The 23,004-nt window shown below is 42.4% G+C and overlaps 1 protein-coding gene across 2 annotated transcripts in view; it reads left to right on the top strand.

Moving 5' to 3' along the window:
- Positions 1 to 6,753, top strand: part of TAF4B (TATA-box binding protein associated factor 4b) — a 151,407-nt gene extending 144,654 nt beyond the window's left edge. For both annotated transcript variants that reach the window (XM_025365231.1, XM_025365232.1), the window contains exon 15: positions 4,909 to 6,753. In XM_025365231.1, coding sequence (XP_025221016.1) covers positions 4,909 to 5,076 — 168 coding nt within the window. In that variant the 3' untranslated portion in view covers positions 5,077 to 6,753. The remainder of the gene's footprint in view (positions 1 to 4,908) is intronic.
- The last annotated feature ends 16,251 nt before the right edge of the window (positions 6,754 to 23,004 follow it).

Consider the following 23,004-nt stretch of genomic DNA (forward strand, 5'->3'; position numbering starts at 1 on the left):
ACTGGTCAGTTATGTATGTCTTATGCTGCCTAGCACAGTTCCTTGCCCATAGTAGGTTCCCAGTAACCCAGATAGTTTTGAATGGAATCAGAACATGGACTAGCATGAAGCTACATTACCATGGATGGTGGCTCTTGGAAGGAGAGGCCTGTATGGAGTCACTATAAACCCCAACAGGATTCCTGAAGACCCTGGGTTCATAAAGATGTCCTTTCTGCTTCTAATGTAGTAGAGCCAGTCATCTAATTTAAGGAAATATGGAAAAAGAAGTAGAAAAGCCTTTAAAGGTTATGTTTCACAACACCTGCTGTATTAAGTTGAAGGGATAAAAATTGGATTACTAGTTATTTTTAGTTATTTAATATCATTATTAAAATGGTGTTACTTATCTAAAATTGGTAACTGATGATTTTGCATTTTTTCTTGTTAGAGCAATGGAGTTCCTCCAAAGTTTCATTATAAAAACAAGAAACTTAGTTTAGTGGTATAACAAAACAAATTAGGTGAGATAAGTTGTTAGTGGGCTGGGTAACATTAATGGGTAACAATTATCTGGCAATTTTAGAAGATGTTAACATTTTGGTTTGAGTCGGCTTCTTAGGACAACTGTTGTGCACCTGGGAAATGAATTGTTTGTTTCATTTTCATCCAGGAGAAGAATCCAGATTAAGGAATATCCTCATGTAGAAAGTTACGTGGGAAAACCTTCTATTTCCAAAATGAACAGTATGCTAACAGTGAGAAGAATAAACAGCCTTTTTTTTTTTTTTTCCTTCTTAAAAACTCTGGGCCCTTAATCACGTTAGTGTTCTTTGTGATTTCTAATGTGACCAGAAATCAGTCCTAGTCAACTCTGGGGAAAGGACTTGATGAGGCAGAGGAAAATTAAAACTGATGGTGAAAAAGTAGGTTTGGTTTTTATGGCTGTAAGTTATCTGTGTACTCTCTACCCTCTTAACTGTGGATAATTGAGAGTAGATGGTTATTTTGGCCAGGTCGTTGTGATTGACAAGTTACAATTGCGGACGTCGCCAAATCATAAGCTCAGGAATAAAAATGCTACATATTTTGTATTCAGATTCAAGAAAGATTGACTTTCTAGTTAGCTGCTATTTGGGGAAAGAGAATGCTATCACCTTTGTAAAGTTGTGAATCATGAAAGACATTTCTCTTGGGTTACTGAAAGTCCCTTGGGGTTTTTTTCATTTATAACATTGCCTCAGGCCCTCTGCTGCATCCTGTTGGAATGACCTTCTTTTCAACTCTGTGCTGGCAGCTGTAATATGGCTCTTTCCCCTGAATCCTTCAGGCTTGTCACATGACAAACATGAACTGTGACCCCTTTGTTCCTTACTCAGATGATTAGGTCTCTTTATTTTTTTTTTTCTGTTTGACAATTTTGCCTTATTGTCTTTCCTTTCCCCCCTCTCTTTGCTTCCATGTTAATTTCTTCCTGAGGCAAGGTTTTTGGGGTAGCGATTTAATTTTTTATTGAAATATAGCATCAATATAAAAAGTACACAAGTCATAAGCTCACCACAATTTTCACAGCATGAACACATTGATGTAGGCAGTAGTTAGATCAAGAAGGAAACATCATCAGAACTCCAGACAACCTCACTCTTCTTCTAATCACTTCTCATCTCCCCCATGAGAACTCACTCTCCTGACTTTTTTTTAGCATTGTCTGTTTGGGGACTTGGTAGAAATTGAATCATACAGTATGAATTCCTTTGTGTCTGGTTCCTTTCATTGAACATTTTTGTGATACTCTTTCCTGTTACCCAGTCATTATTGCTGTGTATCATTCCATGGTATGATTATTCCACAATTTATTGTACTCTTAATGTACTCACTTGGATTGTTTCTAGCTTAGGGCTCTTGTGGATAGTTGTCATCCTTATACAGTATCTTTTGATGAACCCATGGCATATTTCTGGGTATTTACATAGATGTGGAATTGCCGAGACATTGTGTCTGTCTAGCCAGTTATTTTACAATTTCATATAAAACACCAAAGTACTGATTTTAGGTAAACTCTTAGAAGATTTATAAACATATGGATACAGTTTTAACGTAATATATCTAATTTATGGCTAAAGAAATTGCCTCTAGTTAAATGTATTGAAGTTTTTTGTTTTTTTGAGACAGAGTCTCACTCTGTCATTCAGGCTATAGTGCAGTGGCATGATCTTGGCTCACTTCACCCTCTGCCTCCCGGGTTCAAGCAGTTCTTCCACCTCAGTCTCCCGAGTAAGTGAGCTTACAGACACACACCACCACGCCCGGCTCATTTTTAAATTTTTTTGGTAGAGATGGGGTTTCACCATGTTAGCCAGGCTGGTCTTGAACTCTTGATCTCAAGTGATTTGCTTGCCTTGGCCTAAATATATTGTAGTTTTAAACGGATTACTCCTGTAAACAACAAAACTGCCACTCATTGCCAATTATGTGTTTTAGTAACTTTCTTCCTAATATGTACTTTTTATTCAGTTTTCCAAACAAAACTGAACTTTTGGTGCCATTCTGCAAAAATCTTATGAAGATATTTTGATGGTAATAATTTACAGTAGTTAAAATTACGTCTGAGTTACACCATCTCTGAGTGTTGGTGCTAGCAGAGTGACACGCTAGTGCTTCACTGCCAGGCTTAGCTGAAGTTCCGGAGGCTTACACTTGTACAAATTGCATTCATTACCAAGAACCCTGCAGAAGTAGCGAGAGACTGGCTGTATGCTATGGATGGGCTCCGGGATAAGTAGCCAAACAATTGTGCAGCTGAGACCAATCTTTTTTTCCTCTTTTAGAATGTGGACTTTCCAGAATTTTTTCCATGGATACTTATAACAAGTTTAACTTAATGAGTATAAAAATATGACTGCGATATCATGTCCCTCAAAAACTGGGTAGTATCTCTTAAACAAGTTTTATTTGTCCATCAGATAAAGTACCCCTAAGTCATGCTGTGAACATGCATGGAATTAAGTTTGACTGATTTTGACCATGGTGTTTTGGAGACCTTAAGGGATTTCCTTCCTCTCCATCAAAACAAAACAAGAAACCCAAAAAGGTGGAAGGAGTAATTAAAATGTAATGGTTATAAAAGGACAGTAACAGAACCAGATTTTCTTCCTATGTTAGGTAAATATCTTTCCTTATGTATGTCTTTTGGGTGGATAAAAGACATTTGCCAGTCCTATTGAGACGTTTTTTGAAACAAAGGATTTTGTTTTGAAACAAAGGTAAAAAGAATTAAAGGATTTCATTTGTACAAAATTACCCTTTGAGAGTTCTATGTTTTTCTTTTCTTCCAATTAAAAGTAATAGCATATAGACATATTGGTAATTCATATTGGTAAACATATTTGGAAAACTGTCTTAATTACAGGAGTGTTGTGTTTTCATCATTTTAAAATGACATTTAGAATTCTTGTTCTGTTTTAAACCAGTACATTCAATTTAGAAAATATTGTGGATATTTTGTTTGATATGTGTTGCTCTGTGAACTCTGCTAAGCCCTAGAGGAGACAGAAACCATAGTCCTTGTTCTCAGAAAGCTTACGGTCTAGTGGGTATGTGGTGGTGGTGGGAGCATATACAAATTACTGTAATACGATGTAAGGTCATTGCCACGGTGAGATTTCCTTGGATGAAGGACAGGTAGACCCATTTGAAATGGGTCTTAAAAGATGGGTAGATTGGCCTAGAATGGCCTCTTTGTGAATCTCTGTCTATTGTGGCTGCAGTTAAGATGCCTTGTAAAGGAGCAATGGGAAGTGAGGCTGGAGAGAAGGAAGCCAGGGTGATGGGTTTATATGTGATATGGTGGATGATACAGCACAGTGGTTAAGATCACTTACTTTATTTTTATTTTTATTATTTTTATTTTTTTGAGACAGAGTCTTGCTCTGTTGTCCAGGTGGGAATGCAGTAGCGCGATCTCAGCTCACTGCAGCCTCCGCCTCCCAGGTTCAACTTTCCTGCCTCAGCCTCCCTAGTAGCTGGGATTACAGGCACGTGCCACCACACCCGGCTAATTTTTTTATTTTTCGTAGAGACGGGGTTTCACCATGTTGGCCAGGCTGGTCTCGAACTCCTGACCTCAGGTGAGCTGCTCACCTCGACCTCCCAAAGTGCTGGGATTACAGACGTGAGCTACCGTGCCCAACCAGAGCGTTTACTTTAAATCAAATTAGAAACTGAGTCACAGCTCAACTTTGCTATGTGACCTTGAACAGATTGCTTAACCTGTCTAAGCTCAGTTTCCTCATTTGATAAATGGGGGCAGCGCTCATTTAAAACTGGCTGCAATTTTGTATGATAGAAAAGAGATAATATATGAAAAGTGCTCAGTGTGGTTCTCAAGAAGCTGCTCTGAGCAGTGGGGAGCCATTGAAGATTTTGGAACCATGGCCTGGTGGGATCTGAACAATGAAAGGCCTTCATTGTTATTTTCTATTATTGACATACAAAAGACTGCATACATTTAAAGTATACATTTGATAGATTTTTATGTATGCATACAGCTATGAAATCATCACCACAATCGAAGTGATAAACACATCTATCACTCTCAAAAGATTTGTGTAAGGCCTTTAAAGAGGGAAAGGCTGGCCTGCAATGCACTGGAAAGAATGGAGCCAAGTAGAGCCTGGAAATGGAGAAACTACTTCAGAGGCTATTGCCATGCTGCAGGTGAGAAGGAAGGAATGAATGAGCTCAGGTGATAGGTTTAGTGGCCATTTGAGGCTGGCTGCTGGAGGACAGGGTTAGGGCTTCATCATTCCATTATCTCCAGTACCTAACCCAGTGACCAGGGGGTAGTGGGCTCTTACATGCTAGAATTGACAGGCTTTCCCTCTATGAAAGATTTTTGTTTCAAATTGCTTTTCCTTTTATTATTTTTAGGGCTTAAAAGACAACCTTCTTGCTTCTGGGACATCCAGCCTGACAGCCACCAAACAATTGCATCGTCCAAGAATCACGAGAGTCTGCCTCAGGGACTTGATATTTTGTATGGAACAGGAACGGGAGATGAAGTATTCTCGAGCTCTATACCTGGCCCTTCTGAAGTGACCACTCCACTCTCCATCCAGATCCTTGCTATTTACTGCCAAAGAAGACACAAAGAGCATTGTTGCACTGTCCTGAAATTTCAGTTTCTGGAAAATAATCACCAACATTGAAAGAGCATTGTTTACAGTTAGAAACTATATTAACTCTTACCTATCCATCCCATGGGGCTCTTGCAGACTCAAATTCATCTTTGTCTTCTGAAAATCAGTTATGAAGTACACTTTGCACTGAATTCGGCATCTGCCCATTTAATTAAAGCAAGTTAAGGCCCTGTTTGTTACTACCTGCCTCATCTGCCGAATTGTAGCAGGTGAGGTGTCCTTCCCTAATACAGCATGCATTGAGATGCAGGAGAAAGGAAGAGGTGTAAGAAAATACAAGAATGACTATGTCATTCTATATTGAACCTGTCCCAAAGTGGTAGGTTTTCTGGGCAGGAATCAGAAGTTGCTTAGCTAACTATGACAGTCACCTTCTGTACATGACAGGCCACAGAGTAGGGCCTGTGGTGACTTTGGTCGGCTGAGTTCCAATGTTGTCAAAACGAGACAAATGGGGATAGATTGTGCCTGGGATTGCTAATTCTCTGCTTCATATCACCATATGCCGTTTCTGGTACCAAGTGAGGGGACGTCCTTATCAGGGAAACCTTAAAATTAAATCTACCAATGTATCTTGTTGAAAAAACGGAAAAGGTGCAAAGTATTAGAAGGAACGTTAAGGCATTGCTTTCAAACTGATGAGGGGAATGTGAAAATGGTATCATAAAACAGGAAATGTGCTTCATACGCCCAAGAGGGGAAGAGGTAGAATCGGAACCCCAAAACAATTGGTACATGTTTTGTTGATGGGGAAAAAAATCACAGCACAACCAGAAAGGAGAATGTACCAGATGTTTTCAAATTATAGTATTTTGAAAGGAAAATGTTATTTTTTGTTTTGTATTGTTTTAAATCCCAAGAAGGATAGTTTTTGTAGTTCCTTCTGTCATAATGTATTTTAGTTATCCTAAGTTTTAAGCATGTTGGCACATTTAAAAAATCCTAATTGATGATGAGAAATTTTTAACAATAGGACTTTATGTTGGATTCTGTACTTAAAAGGTACTGTCAGTATCTCACTCTTCGGAATATGAGCTGTAAATATGAGAAGCAAGTTATATGTGTTCACCTGAGGAAGAAGCTGATGGACAAAGCAAACCCTCTTTAAAAAAAGAAAAAAAAGAAAATTCCACGTGTGTGGAATACAGCTGGTGAAAAATAATCACTGTAGTTAGAATCACATACAGAAAAAAATGATTGAATCCTCCAAGAAGGTATTTCGGAAATGGGAAATGCTATACTTACAAGAATTCAGAGGAAAAAAAACCACCTCACGTATGTTATTCTTCATCCTGTTCTTCCCATTGGGACTGTTATGGCCACATTCTACACTATAGTAAATTTTAAATTGGCCACTTTTTTTTTGTTTCAGCAAGTTATGTAAAATGCTATAAATTATGTGAATGTTAAAGGAGTACTTTAAGAAGAGATCTTTATCCAAAGTTGTTTTTGTATATTTAAATGCTTACCTTTATTTTTTGTAAAGTGCAGCCTACTCATTTATGTATAATCTTACTGATCAGATGTTTAAAATTATTTCAAATACTTCATTAAAATAATTATTTTATTATAAGAATAACTTTGCTTAGTCACTGACTTTGAAAACCATTGTCCTTAGTAGTTAGCCCCTGATGTGCTCACATTGCTGGGCTGTGAATTTTTCCTAGCTCGGACTGTGAGTTACTTTGGAGTATGGGCATTTTTGGTTCCAGAAAGTCACTTCAGATCCAAATTGTTGTATCACTTTATTTGACATCGTTGTAAATTTGCAGGCTATTTGATTCACAAAGAAAGCTAAGCATACTCATTACAAAAGCTTTTCTTGCCCATCAGGGTTTTTTACTAAGGTATTTTTCAAAATTTATTTTTAATATTCATTTTTAAACTTTGTCTTGTGAAATATATCTTAAGAAAGAACAAATAAGTGCATCCAAGGTATTCTTCTGTGCAGTTTGCAGAATGGTGGCCTTGGAGTAGATTTGATCTACAAATGCATTCTCCTTGACTCAGACAGTATTGCCAATGTTTTAATTCATAAGAATCTATATTTCCATTTCTTTTGAGAAATTAGAAGATCGGGAATCCCTAGCTGTACCCTGGTGGCAACAATCCATCAGAGCTAACCAGCAGCTGTCTACTTTAGATACACAGGCATAAGTTTACCTTCCCTTGCCTGATTCATTTAGGCATTGGAGTTCATGACCCTCTGCCTTCAATATTTATTTTGCAGCTGGGCCTCACACCTGTAATCCCCAGCACTTAGGGAGGCCGAGGTGGGAGGATTGCTTGAGGCTAAGTTTGAGACAGCCTGGGCAACATAGCAAGACCCACCTCTACAAAAAATGAAAGAATTAGCTGGGTGTGGTTATGTGCACCTGTAGTCCCAGCAACTCAGGAGGGCGAAGCAGGAGAATTGCTTGAGCCCAGGAGATTGAAGCTGCAGTGAGCTATGATCACACCACTGCACGCCAGCCTGGGTGACAGAACAAGATCCCATCTCAAAACAATGTCGCCTGGCACGGTGGCTCACGCCTGTAATCCCAGCACTTTGGGAGGCCAAGGTGGGTGGATCACTTGAGGTCAGCAGTTCAAGACCAGCCTGGCCAACGTGGTGAAACCCCATCTCTATTAAAAATACAAAAATTAGCCAGATGGGGTGTTAGGTGCCTGTAATCCCATCTACTGGGGAGGCTGAGGCAGGAGAATCATTTGAACCCGGGAGGGAGAGGTTGCAGTGAGCTGAGATCATGCCATTGCACTCCAGCCTGGGTGACAGAGTGAGACTCCATCTCAAAAGTGTGTGTGTGTGTGTGTGTTTATATACACATATACATGTATTTGTCTTGGGTGATGAACAGCTAAAAAGTACCAGAAATTCTCCATCTGTTTACTTTTTTAAAGCAACTCTACTGAGGTGTATTTTACATTAAAAAACTACCCATTTCATATATTTACTTTTATTTGTTTCTATATTTTAGACCGAGGGTCTTACTCTGTCACCTGAGGCTGGAGTGCAGTTGTGTAATGATGGCTCACTGTAACCTTGAATTCTTGGGCTCAGGCGGTCCTCCCACCTCAGCCTCCCAAGTAGCTGGAACTACTGATAAGTACCACCTTGCTGGGTCGTTGCTGTGTTGCACAGACTGGTATTGAACTCCTGGGCTCAAGTGATCCTCCCGCGTCAGCCTCCCAAAGTGCTAAGATTATAGGTGTAAGCCACCACTCCCAAACCCATTGACCTTTTTTTTTTTTTTTTTTTTTTTTGAGACGGAGTCTTGCTCTGTCGCCCAGGCTGGAGTGCAGTGGCGTGATTTTGGCTCACTGCAACCTCTGCCTCGTGGGTTCAAGCGATTCTCCTGTCTCAGCCTCCCAAGTAGCTGGGATTACAGGGTTGTGCCACCACACCCGTCTAATTTTGTATTTTTAGCATAGGCGGGGTTTCACTGCATTGGTCAGGTTGGTCTTGAACTCCTGACCCCAAGTGATCCACCCGCCTTTGCCTCCCAAAGTGCTGGGATTACAGGTGTGAGCCACTGTGCCCAGCCCGCATTTACTTTTAATATGACTGAACGATCTTTTAAATGGTCTCCTGCTGAACATTTTTGATTCTTCTCTTTACAATAAAAAAGTAAACTTTAATATTTCTTAAGACCTGCATTTGAGGTAAATTTTGTAAGAATTATGGAAAAACTTTATTTAGAATTAAGAATAGTTATACTAGTCATGGTTACAACAGAGAACACAAGCCGTGTTAAGGCATATTCTTTAGAAAAATACGGAACCAAGTTCTCAAGTTGATTAGTTTGGACTTTATCTCTTTGCCTAGTTGTACTGTCAACCAACTGTTTATAAAACTTTTTCCTCAACAAGACTCAGTGATTGTGCAGAGATAAAACTATAATGTGTCACATGTTTACACATGACCTAGTCGTCAGTTTTTATTTTGTTTTTAACATTTCTGTCTTTTTAAACACTTTCATATGCCTCTCTGAACTATTTTTTTTTTTACATGTGGACATGATTTATAGCTGATATCAGCATCTTTTCTGACTTTTTAATACTGCTTAATATTTTCATATGCATTTCAGCTGTATCACATTGGTGCATTTGCTTTTTTGCCGAAGTTGTTTCACCAGTTGGAAGTTGGTCTTCAGTAGATATTTTTGTTATTTTTCTTCTGGTAAACAATGGAGAGACTGTGCTGTACCAAACAAGAAACCCAAAGTGTTGATCATCATGTAGCTGAACACTGGCTGATTCGGTGAGATATAGAAATATAAAGTAATAGAGTATATTACCATACACGGTCTATAGATACAGAAAGTACTACAGATATATAAAGTAGGAGCATCACAGCCTATGTAGACCTTGCCATACTGAATATTTGTAGGAAGAAAATATTCCTGAGGAACTCATTTAAAGACTTTTGGCTTTGTTGGTAAACCACAGTGAGAGCAATTTTAATGGCAACTCTTAAAATAATGTTAGGTTGCCATCTCTCCAAGTTCTTTTACCATGGGTGGTACTGAAGCAGTATTGCTATGGGCGAGAGCATACCCTGGCTTCCCATCTTAGTCCTGCCTCTTTCCAGTGTGTGACCTTGGCAAATTATTCAACTTTTCTGTGCCTTTGTTTTCTTGCATGTATATAATAGGAACCACCTGTGAGGTGGTTGGGGGACTTTATTGCGTTGTCATATGTAAAGCACTGTTCTAAGTGCTTTATTTGTGAACAGTGCTAGAACATGTAGTGAACAGTATACAGTCCTGCATCACTTAATGACAGAGACGATGGGGATATGTTCTAAGAAATGCATCAGGCAATTTTGTCGTGCAAATATCATAGAGTATACTTAAACCTAAATGGTGTAGCCTACTACACACCTAGGCTATATGGTGTAGCCTGTTTCTCATAGGTTACAAACCTGTACAGCCTGTTACTGTACTGAATACAGCAACTGTAACACAATGGTAACTATTTGTGTTTCTAAACATACCTAAACATAGACAAGGTACTATAAAAATACAGTATTATAATTATGTGGCACATGGCCATGTATGTTGGTTATTACTGTTCTATAGGTTTTTGAATGGCATAGTTCTACTGTCGGCCTCTAGTACCATTTTTTTTTTTTTTTTTTTTGAGACAGAGTCTCACTCTTGCCCAGGCTGGAGTGCAGTGGCACCATCTTGGCTCACTGCAACCTCCGCCTCCCAAGTTCAAGCAATTCTCCTGCCTCAGCCTCCTGAGTAGCTGGGTTTACAGGCACCTGCCACCATACCCAGCTAATTTTTGTATTTTTAGCAGAGATGGGGTTTCTCCATGTTGGCCAGGCTGGTCTTGAACTCCTGACCTCAGGTGATCCTCCCGCCTTGGCCTCCCAAAGTGCTGGGATTATAGATGTGAGCCACCATGCCTGGCCTCCAGTACCATATTATATTGATGAAAGTCACTGACTGAATGCATGCACCTTAGTGTCTTATTTATAGACAGTCTAAGATCATGTGAGATTGTTATATATTGCACTGGGGATTGGGTAATGGGGAGGCTAGGAGGAGAAAGGTACGGTAATACAGTGGAGCCATTTGTCAGAATAATTCTAATGTCTGTGGCTTTGCCTAATAAGTTTCCTGTGGAATTGGAAGCAGTGAAGAAGCCATGTCATTACTTGAAAACGCTATAGATACATGGTGAATATTCAAACAGTATAAAAAAGCATAGCAAAATATCTTACTCAGACCTTCCCAGGTCCCCTGCTCCCCTCCCTAGATTCACCCACTTTTGCCAATTTCAACATATCTTTCCAGCATAGTCAATATATATAAGCCCATAGTTGTATATTCCCCCTTTATTTGCATATGACAGCATACTGATCTGTCCTTTGCCATTTTCAAAACCCTGTTATTCTTCATTCAATTTGTACTGTGTTCCAGGTCAGGAGTCTTGGTAGAATCTTGCTGTAGTCTTTGGGAAAACAACACATGACTGTTTCCTCAAGGGGTTTAGTCACAAGTTTTCTTACTATTTTGTAAATCACAGTGTTTCTTTACCAAAGAGGCATGCAACATAAGGGGAGTAGAGATTTCCTAAGATGAGGAGGTGGGGAGAGGGAAAGACAAAAAGTCATTTAAGGGAAGGATTGAGTGTTCCAGTTGTAATTATAAAGTTTCTCTGACAGCATCCTCCCACCATGAACCACTGGTATCCTGGAAACCAACCTGAATTTAGGATTGCTCCAACCTCTTTTCTGTAAGATTTATATTTCTGATTAAAAATTAATGACTAGATCAGAATAGGGGTGATCTAAATCTGAGATTCCTGGGAGTGATCCCTGATGGGATGCCTGATACCCAAAATACTCTTAAGTCTTATATTCTAGGGCCTTCTAAGGCAAAAGATTGAGAGGCCCAAAACGAGAAAATATGTTTAGTAAAGAAAATATTTACTTTGACTAGTTATGACGGTCATGTAGGGGAGAAAAGGCAAATTTTGGAAATGTGAGATGGGGACAATTAATACATATATATATATACACACTGTCCACATTCAAACGGTACAAAAGAAGATACAGTAGAGTCCCCCACCTTTGTTGTCTAGGTAAATTGTTCAGTTTCAAAGAAATTTTAGAAAAGGAGTTAAAGGGTTGCCTGAAAACCTTTCATCTTCCTCAAAGACTTCCCCTTGATTTAAGAGTGATACATTCTCATTGCAGAAAATGTGGAAAATAAAAATATAAGGAAAATGAAAACACATGTGGCACTGTTAATATTTTGATGCATTTCTTTCTAGCCCTTTTTCCTGTGCTAACTCTGTAGATGTTTTAGATCACATTGTTGAGCCAGCATTGTGTCTTACTCATGTACTTTTGGAAATGGTGGGGGAAATGAGAAGAAAAACACGTAGGAGAATGAAGCATCGCTTTTGAATTCTGTCCCTCAAAGTGATGTTGAGGCCATGTTTCTCATTTCCTCAAATAGCATATGGATTTGTTGAAGGTGATTTCAATTTGCTGTTGTTACGGGTGAAATGAAAGTACCCATTTCGTCTTGTCATTGCTTGCAGGGTTCTCTACATGTTAAGGTATTGTGGAAGAAAAAAATGCCATAACTCTATGCAAATTATTTAGATTCAAAGCTAGTATAGAAATGTAACTTTTCAGGTTTAGGCTATAGGACTGATAACTTTTCCTATTTGTGATATTAATGGAGGCTTTGCCTGAGAATGAAGAAAAGGTCAGGACTTGATGGTTGGCTTCTTGACAATATCATATGGCTGAGGCCTCCAATTACCTAAATACAAGTGGGAAGTTGTGCTAGGGGTCTCCACGGGTCCTTTACACTTTCAATTCTTGATAGTTTAATCTCACTGGGTACTTCTTAGCAATCTTAATTCTTATGAAAGTGATAGTGGTTGCCTTTAATGCTAAGGGAAGGAAGAAAATTGAACAAATAGTGCTTTGTGTCTTCTGTGCTTTCTGCCATTATCGAAAAGTGTGTGTGTACTGCTGGGCCAGACCCCAATTAAAAAATAACACAAGCATTGCCATTGACCTATATTGGCTGCATCCGTTTTCTAGGGCTGCTGTAACAAATGACACAAACTGGGTGACTTAAGGCAACAGAAATTTATTCTCTCAGTTCTGGAGGCTAGAAGCCCAAATCCAAGGTCGGCAGGGCTGCCCTCACTCTAAAGGCTCTAGGGGAGAATCCTTCCTTGCCTCTTCCAGCCTCTGGAAGCTGCTGGCTGTGGGAACAAAATGCCAGTGTCTGCATCTGTCTTCACATGGTCTTCTCTGTGTCTTTCTGTGTCCTCTCCTCCTCTTATAAGAACACCAGTTGGAGGGCCCTCCTCCCTGAGGGCCCTCACTTGGACTACACACAAGTGTATAATCTCATCTTCACCTTTAACTAGTTACATCTGCAAAGACCCTGTTTCCAAATAAGGTCCCCTTTGAAGTTCCAGGTCAGTGTGAATTTTGGGAGGTTACTGTTCAACCCACCACAGGAGCATATGCCTTGTGACTTTATAGTCCTGATAGCTCTTCTACTTTCTATCCCTGGCTTTAATAATAACGAAAATATTATGGCTAAGATGTGTAGGGGTTGATTTTGTGTCTCTTTACACTGGAAACATAGAATCTTGAGGTCTGTCCAGAGACTGGTTTTCACCTTTTTTCACTTCTCTTCCACTTCAGGCAAGGTCGGGAAGTTCCTAGTAGGTGACTGTCCTGAGAAATGCCTTTGGTGTGGTTAAGACAGTGTCGTCCTGGTGTTTACAGTAGTACCATATAGTCAAGTGAATGTATTCAGAAGACTTGAGATTTTGCACGCTATTTACATGTTAACAGTTCTTAAGGAAATTCTCCACAGTATGAGCAAATCATAAATTTATTTCATGTGGCAGTGTTGATTCTAATAGATACCAAGTAATAGAACATTTTAAACAGAAATATACCAAGGTTCTATCTCCAAGAACTTCAGGAGACTCTAGTTCTCCTAAAATGAGAACATGCTAATATTTGGAAAATGTCAGTAACTATTCTCTGTTTGCTTCCAAAAGCAGCTAGGGGTCTGGTACCACTAAACCAAACAAGTTAATTGATCTAACGCTGGCAGGCTTGCTTTTCAGGTGGAGACCTGTGTTATTGGAGAAGGAAAGGAGGGAGCAAAACTCAGAATGACTGGGGAGAGATGCATCACCAAGCAGACTTGGAAATTAGAGAAATATCAAGAGTAGCTTTATTGACTGAACCGCAGATGCCACGATTGGGCATTAGCCTCTGGAACTGGGAGTTGGTGGCAAGTTGTGAGTTGAAGATCTTTACAGGCAGTGCAGATTCTTGTCAGATTTCTTTTTGCCTAGAATATTAAACAGATCTTAATTCATTTTAAAAAGAATATGTGTTTTGCCTACTGTAATTTTAAAAAGCCATCCTCTGTCTACTACGTATGAACGTATTGAATAACTAGACCAATAGTTGGCAGGGGTTTGGGGAAAAGGCCCTTAGAAGAAGTTTCCATATACTCTAGGGAGAATCTTGCAGAAAAATCTATCTAATGCAATCTGTAAAGATCTGAAAACAGCAGGCTTGGCCTAAGATGTTAACATAGGAACGATCAGCTACTAGAAAGTCACATTTCTTTCATGACCCAGTCTCTTCAGTTATCTCTAGGGAGGACTCAGGTCTGAGGTTCCCAAGATTACGTTTTAATTCATCTTTTGGAAATATACAGAGGTAGGCGTGGAGATAAGGAGAGAAAGATGTCAAACCAAGCAAAAGATAGGATTTTGTAACCTCTATCTGCTTAAGTCTGTTTCAGGGTTACTGAGTGATATCGATTATTAAGATGCAGAGTAGGTTACAAAGAATGACAATGCTGATGTAGTCTACTCTACCACATTTAAACATAAATCCCCTTAGAATCAAGCTACATGTGTGAAGCCCAAGGTTCTTGATATTCCTGAGCATATCTAAAGGTTACCTAGTTCCGTGTTTCATCTACTAAAGGAATTCCCTTCAGCATCCCTGAAACAAACCTTCTACTAGAATAGTTCTGCCGTATCCTAGAATTCACAATTGAACTGTACTGTTATTCTTTATGTTCTGTCTTGGTTTGATTTTGAAATCTGCCTTCCTATAATTTAATATTTGGGACTTACCTTTTTTCCTCCAAAAGCACATACCGGTAGCAACTTGCTGACCCCTATGTATCAGATACCATGTCAAACTAAGCATCTTACCTGCATTATCTAACTTAATCCTCACAACAGCCTTGTGATAGAGAGTGGCAGAGAGGGGCTAGCTGTTCACTGAACTCGTTTTCCCCTGGCTGTGCAGCTAGACCACATTTTTAAGCCTCATTATAGTTAAATGTGGCCTGGTGCCTGAGGTCCAGCCAATGACATGTAGGCAGAAGGGATGTATGACACTTTCAGATATGGCTCATGAAAACCTGCCATGCATGAACTTTTTATTTATTTATTTGAGACAGGGTCTTGCCCTCTCACTTAGTCTGGAATGCAGTGACACGATCTTGGCTCACTGCAGCCTTGACTTCCCAGGCTCAAGTGATTCTCCCACCTCAGGCTCCCGAGTCACTGAGATCACAGGCACATAGCACCATGTCCAGCGAATTTTTGTATTTTTAGTAGAGACGAGGTTTCACTATGTTGCCCAGGCTGGCCTTGAACTCTAAGCTCAAGTGATCTTACCCCCTCAGCCTCCCAAAGTGCTGGGATTACAGGCACGAGCCACTGCTCCTGGCCTCCATGCATGATCTTTCATGCTCTTTCCCTTTCATGGTGACCTTGGAAGGTTGGTGATGAAAATGGCAGAGCCACCAGATGGAAGGAGCCTTGTGTCACTGAGTCTTCGTTTAGTGCAAAGCTGCCTGCTAATCCAGAACACACATTTTGGACTACACACAGACGAGAAGCCTCTGATGTGTGAGCCACTAACACAATATTTCTGTGATAGCAGTTAGCATAGCTGAATTAACTAATACAGATGGCTACTGCTATTAATATTTTTATTATATGATAAGGACACTGGTATGTCAAGAGACTTAGGTAATTTACTGGAAGTCACAGAGAAAACAGTGCTGTTGAGATTTGAAGGTGGATCTCTCCAACCCCAGAGCCTGGACTCTTGATCCCTACACGCTACACTGAGATTTTCTTTAAATGCTTAGGGCTACTCTCTCTCACTTGACAGTATTTTAAAAATCTAAGGAAAGCTACCTGTTTTCTTTCCTGCACTTATTATTCCCTTCTGCAGGCTGATGGACCCCAGCTCTTTCGGTTCTCACAGCAGAGATTCTAGATTTCTCAGTATTTTTTTGTTGTCTTGGTTGTATTCTAATATCATAAAGGCCACGTTCAAATATGGCTCTTCACGGTAAATGCAGCACAGCAGGTGGGGCTTCGGGAGTAGGAAAGACAGTGCCCATTAACTACTTAGAATTCCATAATTCTGTAGGTACAAAGTAAGACTGATTAATCATCCTAGTGCTTTTCACTCTCACTATTCAGTGTGGCCCATGGACCAGCAGCATTGGTATCACCTGGGAACTTGCAAGAAATGCAGGATTCAAGCCCCGCCCCAACTTTATTTTGTTTTGTTTTTGAGATGGGGTCTTGCTCTGTCACCCAGGCTGGAGTGCAATAGTGCAATCTCAGCTCAGTCTGAACCTCTGCCTCCCAGGTTCAGGTGATTCTCCTACCTCAGCCTCTGGAGTAGCTGGGACTACCAGTGTGTGCCACCATACCTGGCTAATTTTTGTGTATATATATATTCACCATGTTGCCCAGGCTGGTCTCGAACTCCTGACCTCAAGTGATCTCCTTGTCTCAGCCTCCCGAGTAGCTGGGACCACAGGGATGCACCACCACATCCTGCTAATTTTTTTTTATTATTTTTAATGTATTTATTTTTGAGACAGAGTTTCGCTATGTTGTCCAGGCTGGAATGCAGTGATGCAATCCCAGCTCACTGCAACCTCTGCCTCCTGGGTTCAAGCGATTCTCCTGCCTCAGCCTCCTGAGTAGCTGGGATTACAGGCGCATACCACCTTGCCCAGCTAATTTTTTGTATTTTAGTAGAGATGGGGTTTCACCATGTTTCTAAGGCTGGTCTCGAACTCCTGAGCTCAGGCAATCCTCCCACCTCAGCCTCCCAAAGTGCTAGGATTACAGGTGTGAGTCACTGCGCCCAGCCACATCCAGCTAATTTTTGGGTTTTTTGTAGAGATGGGGTTTCGCCATGTTTCCCAGGCTGGTCTTAAACTCCTGAGATGAAGCAATCCTCCTGCTTCGGCTTCCCAAAGTGTTGTAATTACAGGCGTGAGCCACCATGCCCAGCCCCCACCCCAGACCTTTTGAATCAGATGCTTCTTTCTAGCAAGATACCTCGGGGATTGTGATGAGCACTGAAGTTTGGGATGCGCCTTTCTAACTGATAGTTGCCTTGATCAACCTAAAGAGGAAAGTTTAACTATATCTGGTTATACTTCATTTTGTTTGTTTAGGCCTGTTATTCTTAGCTGGTCACAATCATTTTGATTCTGTCACTTACTGAGAACATTGGAATTCAAGTTCTTCAATCAACTATACAATTGGTTTTCCCTCTCAACCTTGTGTCATCCACAAATTTCATAAGCATGCTTTCTGTGTTCATTCAACTTGTGCATAAACGTGTTGAGCAAGACAGGGCCAGCAATAAAACCATGAAGCATGTTGCTGCCCTGCAACATCAACCTATTAATTAGCACTGATATCACTCTACGGTCAGCTGTGACTGTATCTAACTGCTGTTACTATTGCAGAGTCCACAGGGTTTATGAGCAATTCTGAAGGACAAGTTGCTTGGTTCTAAGCACTACCTGGCATGTGGTTAACCCATCTAGCAGCTGTCTCAAAGAAGGACAGGACAATGGGTGGAAGATCCCCGTCTGTGATGGGCTGAACTGTGACCTCCCCAAATTTATGCATTGAAGCCCCAACCCCCAGCACCTCAGAAGGTGACTGCATTCCGAGGTAAGGCCTTTAAAGAGGTAAGTCACAGTGACAGAATCAGGATGGGCCATAATCCAATGACTGGTGTCCTTGTAGGAGGAGAAGATACTGACACAGACACACACATAGGGTGTGTGTGTCCTTACTTCATGTGAAGAAAGAGGGAGAAGTTGGCCATCTCCAAGTCAAGGAGAACGGCCTGGACGCAACAGTCTTCCCTCACAGCCCTCAGAAGCAACTGACCCCTGCCAACACCTTGATCTTGGATTTTTGGCCCTTCAGAACAGTGAGAAGATTAATTTCTGTTGTTTAAGCCACCCAGTCTGTGGTGCTTTGTTATGGCAGCCCTAGCAAATGAATACACCATCCCTTCCTCTCTTCCACTATTGCTTTTTGGTGAAATTGGTCATCCTGGTCTTGGCAAGATAATCTGAGGTTTTAGCATACTACTAAAAGTATGGCATGTTACTCAAAGTATGGTCCATGGACCAGCAGCCTAGGCATCACCTGGGAGCTTATTAGAAATGCTAACCCCGGCCCCACCTCAGAGCCACTCAGTGAGAATCTGCATTTTAACAAGATCCCTAGGTGACTGGCATTATAACTTCGAGAAGTGCTGTACTCCCAAACCCCTTCATTGATTTCTTAGTAAACCTGGACTTTTCTGTATATTAGATTTGCTTAAAACTGCATTCCCTAAGGATCAGATCCAATCCAGGCTTAGGAATTTTAAAACTGGGTTGAACTCTAGCCATAGAGTCAGATTTCAGGACGAGGACTTGAAGCCCAGAGGGATGAGGTAGTTTGCCTGAGGACACAGCACTAGAATTCATTTTGATTTATGCACAATTTCTAGGAACACTGGTAGTATTAAAAAAAAATTCATATGCAACCTGGCAAAGTCAGTCAGTTTTTGAGCCAGATAAATGTAAGAACTGGGTCTGAACTTAAAGCAATGGACAAATTAGCTGACTACATACATTAACTGCATTTAAAGAGGGTAGTGCCATGAGGGGTTGGAAGAAATCCAAATAGTCTGCTAGACAGAAACACCACCGTTCTTCCAGTTAGAGGGGCTAACACCCCACAGTTCACTCTATCTGGTCTTACTCTCAAAGGAGAGATTATTAAAGTCTGTCCTGTCTCTAACATTTCTAAGCAAATTCTCATACTTTTTTGTTTTTGTTTTTGTTTTTTTTTTAAGATGCAGGATCTGGCTATGTTGCCCAGGCTGGTCTTGAACTCCTAGGCTCAAGTGATCCCCCAACTTCAGGCTTCCAAATAGCTGGGACTGCAAGTGTGCACCACCGTGCCCAGCTTCACACATCTTTTATATTCTGAATTTCCATTTTGATTCACATCAGAATGCCTTTGTGAGGCACACACAGCAGGTGACGGTGCAGGGAGTGTATGGCCCAAGAGCTGTGGGAGATGTGTTGTTTGCCTCAACTTCTATTTCTTTCACATTCTGCCTGCTTCCTTGTCTTCTTGAAAAGAGTGTTTATCGAATAGCTTCCAGTTAGTGATACCTTTATTTTGTCATGTGTCCATTGTACCCCCAGCACTGTGATGGGTACACAGAGATGAGCCAAATCAGGGAGACACATCTATCACTAAATAATGACATGGGGCATGCTGGGTGCCGTGATGGCATGTGCCAGGTCCTGTGGGCCATGCAGGAGGAGGGCCTACTCTGGAAGAGACAGGGATGCTTTTACATGAGACCTCGAGAATAAATAGGAGTGACAGGCTGAGCAGGAAGGTTTTCTAGGCAAAGACTGAAGGTGTCATGCCATGTCTTATTTGGAGAATTGTTTGTTAACTAAGGCTGGGGCATGTCTGATGCAGAGTGTAGCGTGACAGCTTTTGTGAGCTAAGCTAAGGAGTACAGGAGTTAACTAGACTGTCTTGCCAGACCCCGCTGGTGGTTCTGCACAGAACACGTATCTCAAACTCCCTTGACTCGGGAACTCTTTAAATCATGATATATTGGTGCTCCTGAAAGATAGTGCCTGTTCAAATGTAAGTGGGTGGTCCCGGATTTCATGTAGTTTCCACCTGGTCTCCCGTTCATGCACATACACACCCACCTTCATCCATCGCATTTGGTCTTTCCCAGGTCACAGATCTCATGATAAAGCATCTCGGGGTGGCCCTGCCTACCTGCCAGGTACCACCACTGAGGGAACAGCCAGTGAGGGGTAACTGCCTTGCTGCCAAGTCAGTATTTGAAGAGAATCCTTGCTGCTCCCCCTTCTGGGGTCTCCACCTCAACCCCATCCTCTCCTCCTCCTTGGCAGGGTTGGTGGGGCTGGGTGAGGGCAGGGACAGCTCTGGGTTATCTACAGACAGCCTCACACGTATCCACTAAGGTCCCACTTTGGGGATTGTGTTTTTGGTAATGGGTAACAAGTGACTGCAGCCTCACTTGGGGGAAAACTCATGGCTGGTGAGAGGTTTGGAGATGGAGGGTCATGGGCCTGGGCTGGATCAGAGGTCTCAGCCAGCAGGGCCTCCTCCCTGGGCACTCAGCACCCAGGGAGTCTCTTAGCTACCTGGTGGCTAGCATGGGCCTAGGGTAGGAGTACCTACAGAGGCCATAATTGGGGATGTTATCATCTTGTTTTAGCTCCTCTGGAGCGGAAAGTCTGGAAGTCAGTGGAACCCCAAGCAGCTTGGCAGAGCCTGGCAGTGTCCTCCTGACAGTTGGTGGCAGCACAGGCCACGCTTTGAGTCACAGGCATGTTCCTCCGGGCTTCCCCAGAGGGGTCAGGTGGAAACTGAGCCCAGGAGACCCTTTAAACTGGCTTTGTGAAAGCCACAGGCAGCAGGTTTGCTTGTGCTGTTTCAGCCTTAAACCCGGGTTAAGCATTTTCAAATGCATCCTGCCCCAAGCTTTCTAGGCATCTGTCAGTGGGCCTCCTGAAAGCCCTTCTTATTCACATGCAGTTCTGACCAGAAAGCTCCCTGCATCTCCTCACCTGCTGAGACCCTTCTCCTCCCGCAGGTCGATGGAAGTCTGGTAACCCAGCCATCACTCCCCAGAACGATTCCCTGTCGTCTCTCAAGCTAGAAACTCGAGGAAGATCGGTGTCTCCCCTTTCATTATCCTAGTGTCCGGGGGATGAAGCCTCCGGCTCTACAATCAAGACAGATAGACTTGTTTTACCTCCAACCCTCTGCCTCTAACTGGAGCCCCAAGTTTTATACCCCGGCACCAACTGAAGGCCCATTAACCAGCAACTGGCTCTCTAGTCATTTTGCTAGGAGAACTAGTTTGTTCTCTACTAGGCTAGTCTGTCTGTTGTAGGAAGGGGTTTGAGAGAAGAAATCCCTTCCAAGTATCACTGTGGGTGCCTGGTTGAGCCCCGAGGAGGTTATGCTGTCACTGGGTGTGCACTTTGGGTACGAAGGAAATTAGTTATCTCTCCCCAGGCCTGCACAGGGCTGCTGGTGTGGCAGTCACGGTCCAGGCTAGAAGAGGAGGTCTGGGTTTCACCTGGTCCATGGACACCACTCAGGGGGCGGATGCAGGGCAGAGCCCAGGAGAGGAGCAGCTGCCTGGGGCCCCCCTCCCTACACCACCTCTCTGTTTCCGCCCTGGCGCACAGACCACGTGTCAGGCCACGTCTCCTCACAGCTGAGAAATGTGACCATGGAGATCAGGAGGATAAATACATTCATTCTCCATCTCAGCGTGGGACGGGGGTGGGGGAGCTGCCCTGAAATGCACTCCAGGAAGGTCTCCAAGGGAGGCCTTTAATTAGTGCCTGGGGGGTATAAAACTTGGGGCTCCAGTTAGAGGCAGAGGGTTGGAGGTAAAAAGGGCAGAGGGAGGGTCCCCGTGGCCCTACAGCCAGGGCCCATATTTCTCTACTCAAAATCCAGATCTGTGATTTGACTGGAGGACCCACAGCTGCTATATCCATAGACCAAGAGCCTGCGGAGCCGCCTCCAGGTGTGTCCACCTCACAGCTCAAGGGCGCACGTGTTTCTCCCCCACTTGGATGGTGGAGAGCCCTGAGGAAGGGGAGCAGGAAGGACTCTGGTGGGAAAGATTAGGGACAGGCGCAGGCAACTTCCTAAGCCCCTAGTAACTCGGCAGCATGTGCTCTTGGGCAGTTACTCCCCTGTCCAGCCACAGCAGGGTGATCTGTCCGAAGAGCAAAGGTGCCTGCTGTATATGCAAAATTGGGATGATTCAATATGCAAATGTACTCACAGAGGCTAGCGCAGGTGAAGTGCTTAGTAAACTAAAGACATAAGTGAACCAATAAGCTTCTTACCAAATCAGACCCCTCGCAGACATTTCCCTCTTAGCCAGAACAAACTTGCAGCTTCGGGGAAGTTTGAGGAGAAAAAAAAGTTGTGTCGTCCTCCCTGGTAAGGAGCCTGCAGTTTGGAAATCTTAAGAGGCCGAGCAGCAAGTTTGCACAGGAAAGAACAGAGTGCGGGGGTTCGTTGCCTCTGTCCTGCCTCTCTGTGAGCTCACTCGTGTCCCTGCTGAACCTCATCAGGGTCTGAATAACCAAGATCGAATGCAGTCAATGAAGCAGAACCATAGGAGTATCGTTTCATCCTGGATTTAACAATTTCAAGCTTTCAGCAGAGGTTTGTTCGGAGGAAAGGGAGGAGGGTCTTCATTCTCCATTTAAGAAAACCAGACCACAGCGTCTTCTTGAGATCCAAGGCCTCTGGTACTGGACCTGGAGGCTTTGAGCTCTGGGAGTTTATTGTAAACATCAGTGTCGCCAAAACCCACAACTGAGGGCTGTTCCTGGGAAGTGAGTGGATGGGTGAATTTTTTTTTCTTTTTTAAATTCCATAAATAACGTGGCTTCTCTCTCTGTATCTTTATGTCACATGGGCTCTGAATGTGCCCAGCTGGTCATTCTCTTTTATAGGTACATATGTGCCCATTTTATTAAAAGAAAGGCCTCTTACAATGCAGCTGGTAAGCTTCCTGCTTGCTAGTCCTCACAGATTCCTTGTTGCAACCGAAGCGGGCGTGTTACTTTGATAGTCATATGAAATAACCCTAACTTTGCCTGGGGATATTTATAACAAGACATGCAGAATTATTGCACCATAAAGGCTGCTTCGCTGATTCTTGCTGATTAGAAACTTAAAAAAAAAAGCCGAATGGAATAAAAACCAAAAAGGCCCAGCCGCTGGTGTGGTGAAGTCAGGCGAACTGGAGCCGCGGTGGTTCCCCAGCCCTTTGATAGGTGAAGGTTGGAGAAGTTGGGCCAGCGCGGTGAGCTCCTTTCCCGAGGTGCTTCATGCGCCTCCTGCCTTCCCGCCCCAAGCTGAG

The sequence above is a fragment of the Theropithecus gelada genome, chromosome 18 (assembly GCF_003255815.1).
Source record: "Theropithecus gelada isolate Dixy chromosome 18, Tgel_1.0, whole genome shotgun sequence".
In the NCBI taxonomy this organism is placed as follows: domain Eukaryota; kingdom Metazoa; phylum Chordata; class Mammalia; order Primates; family Cercopithecidae; genus Theropithecus; species Theropithecus gelada.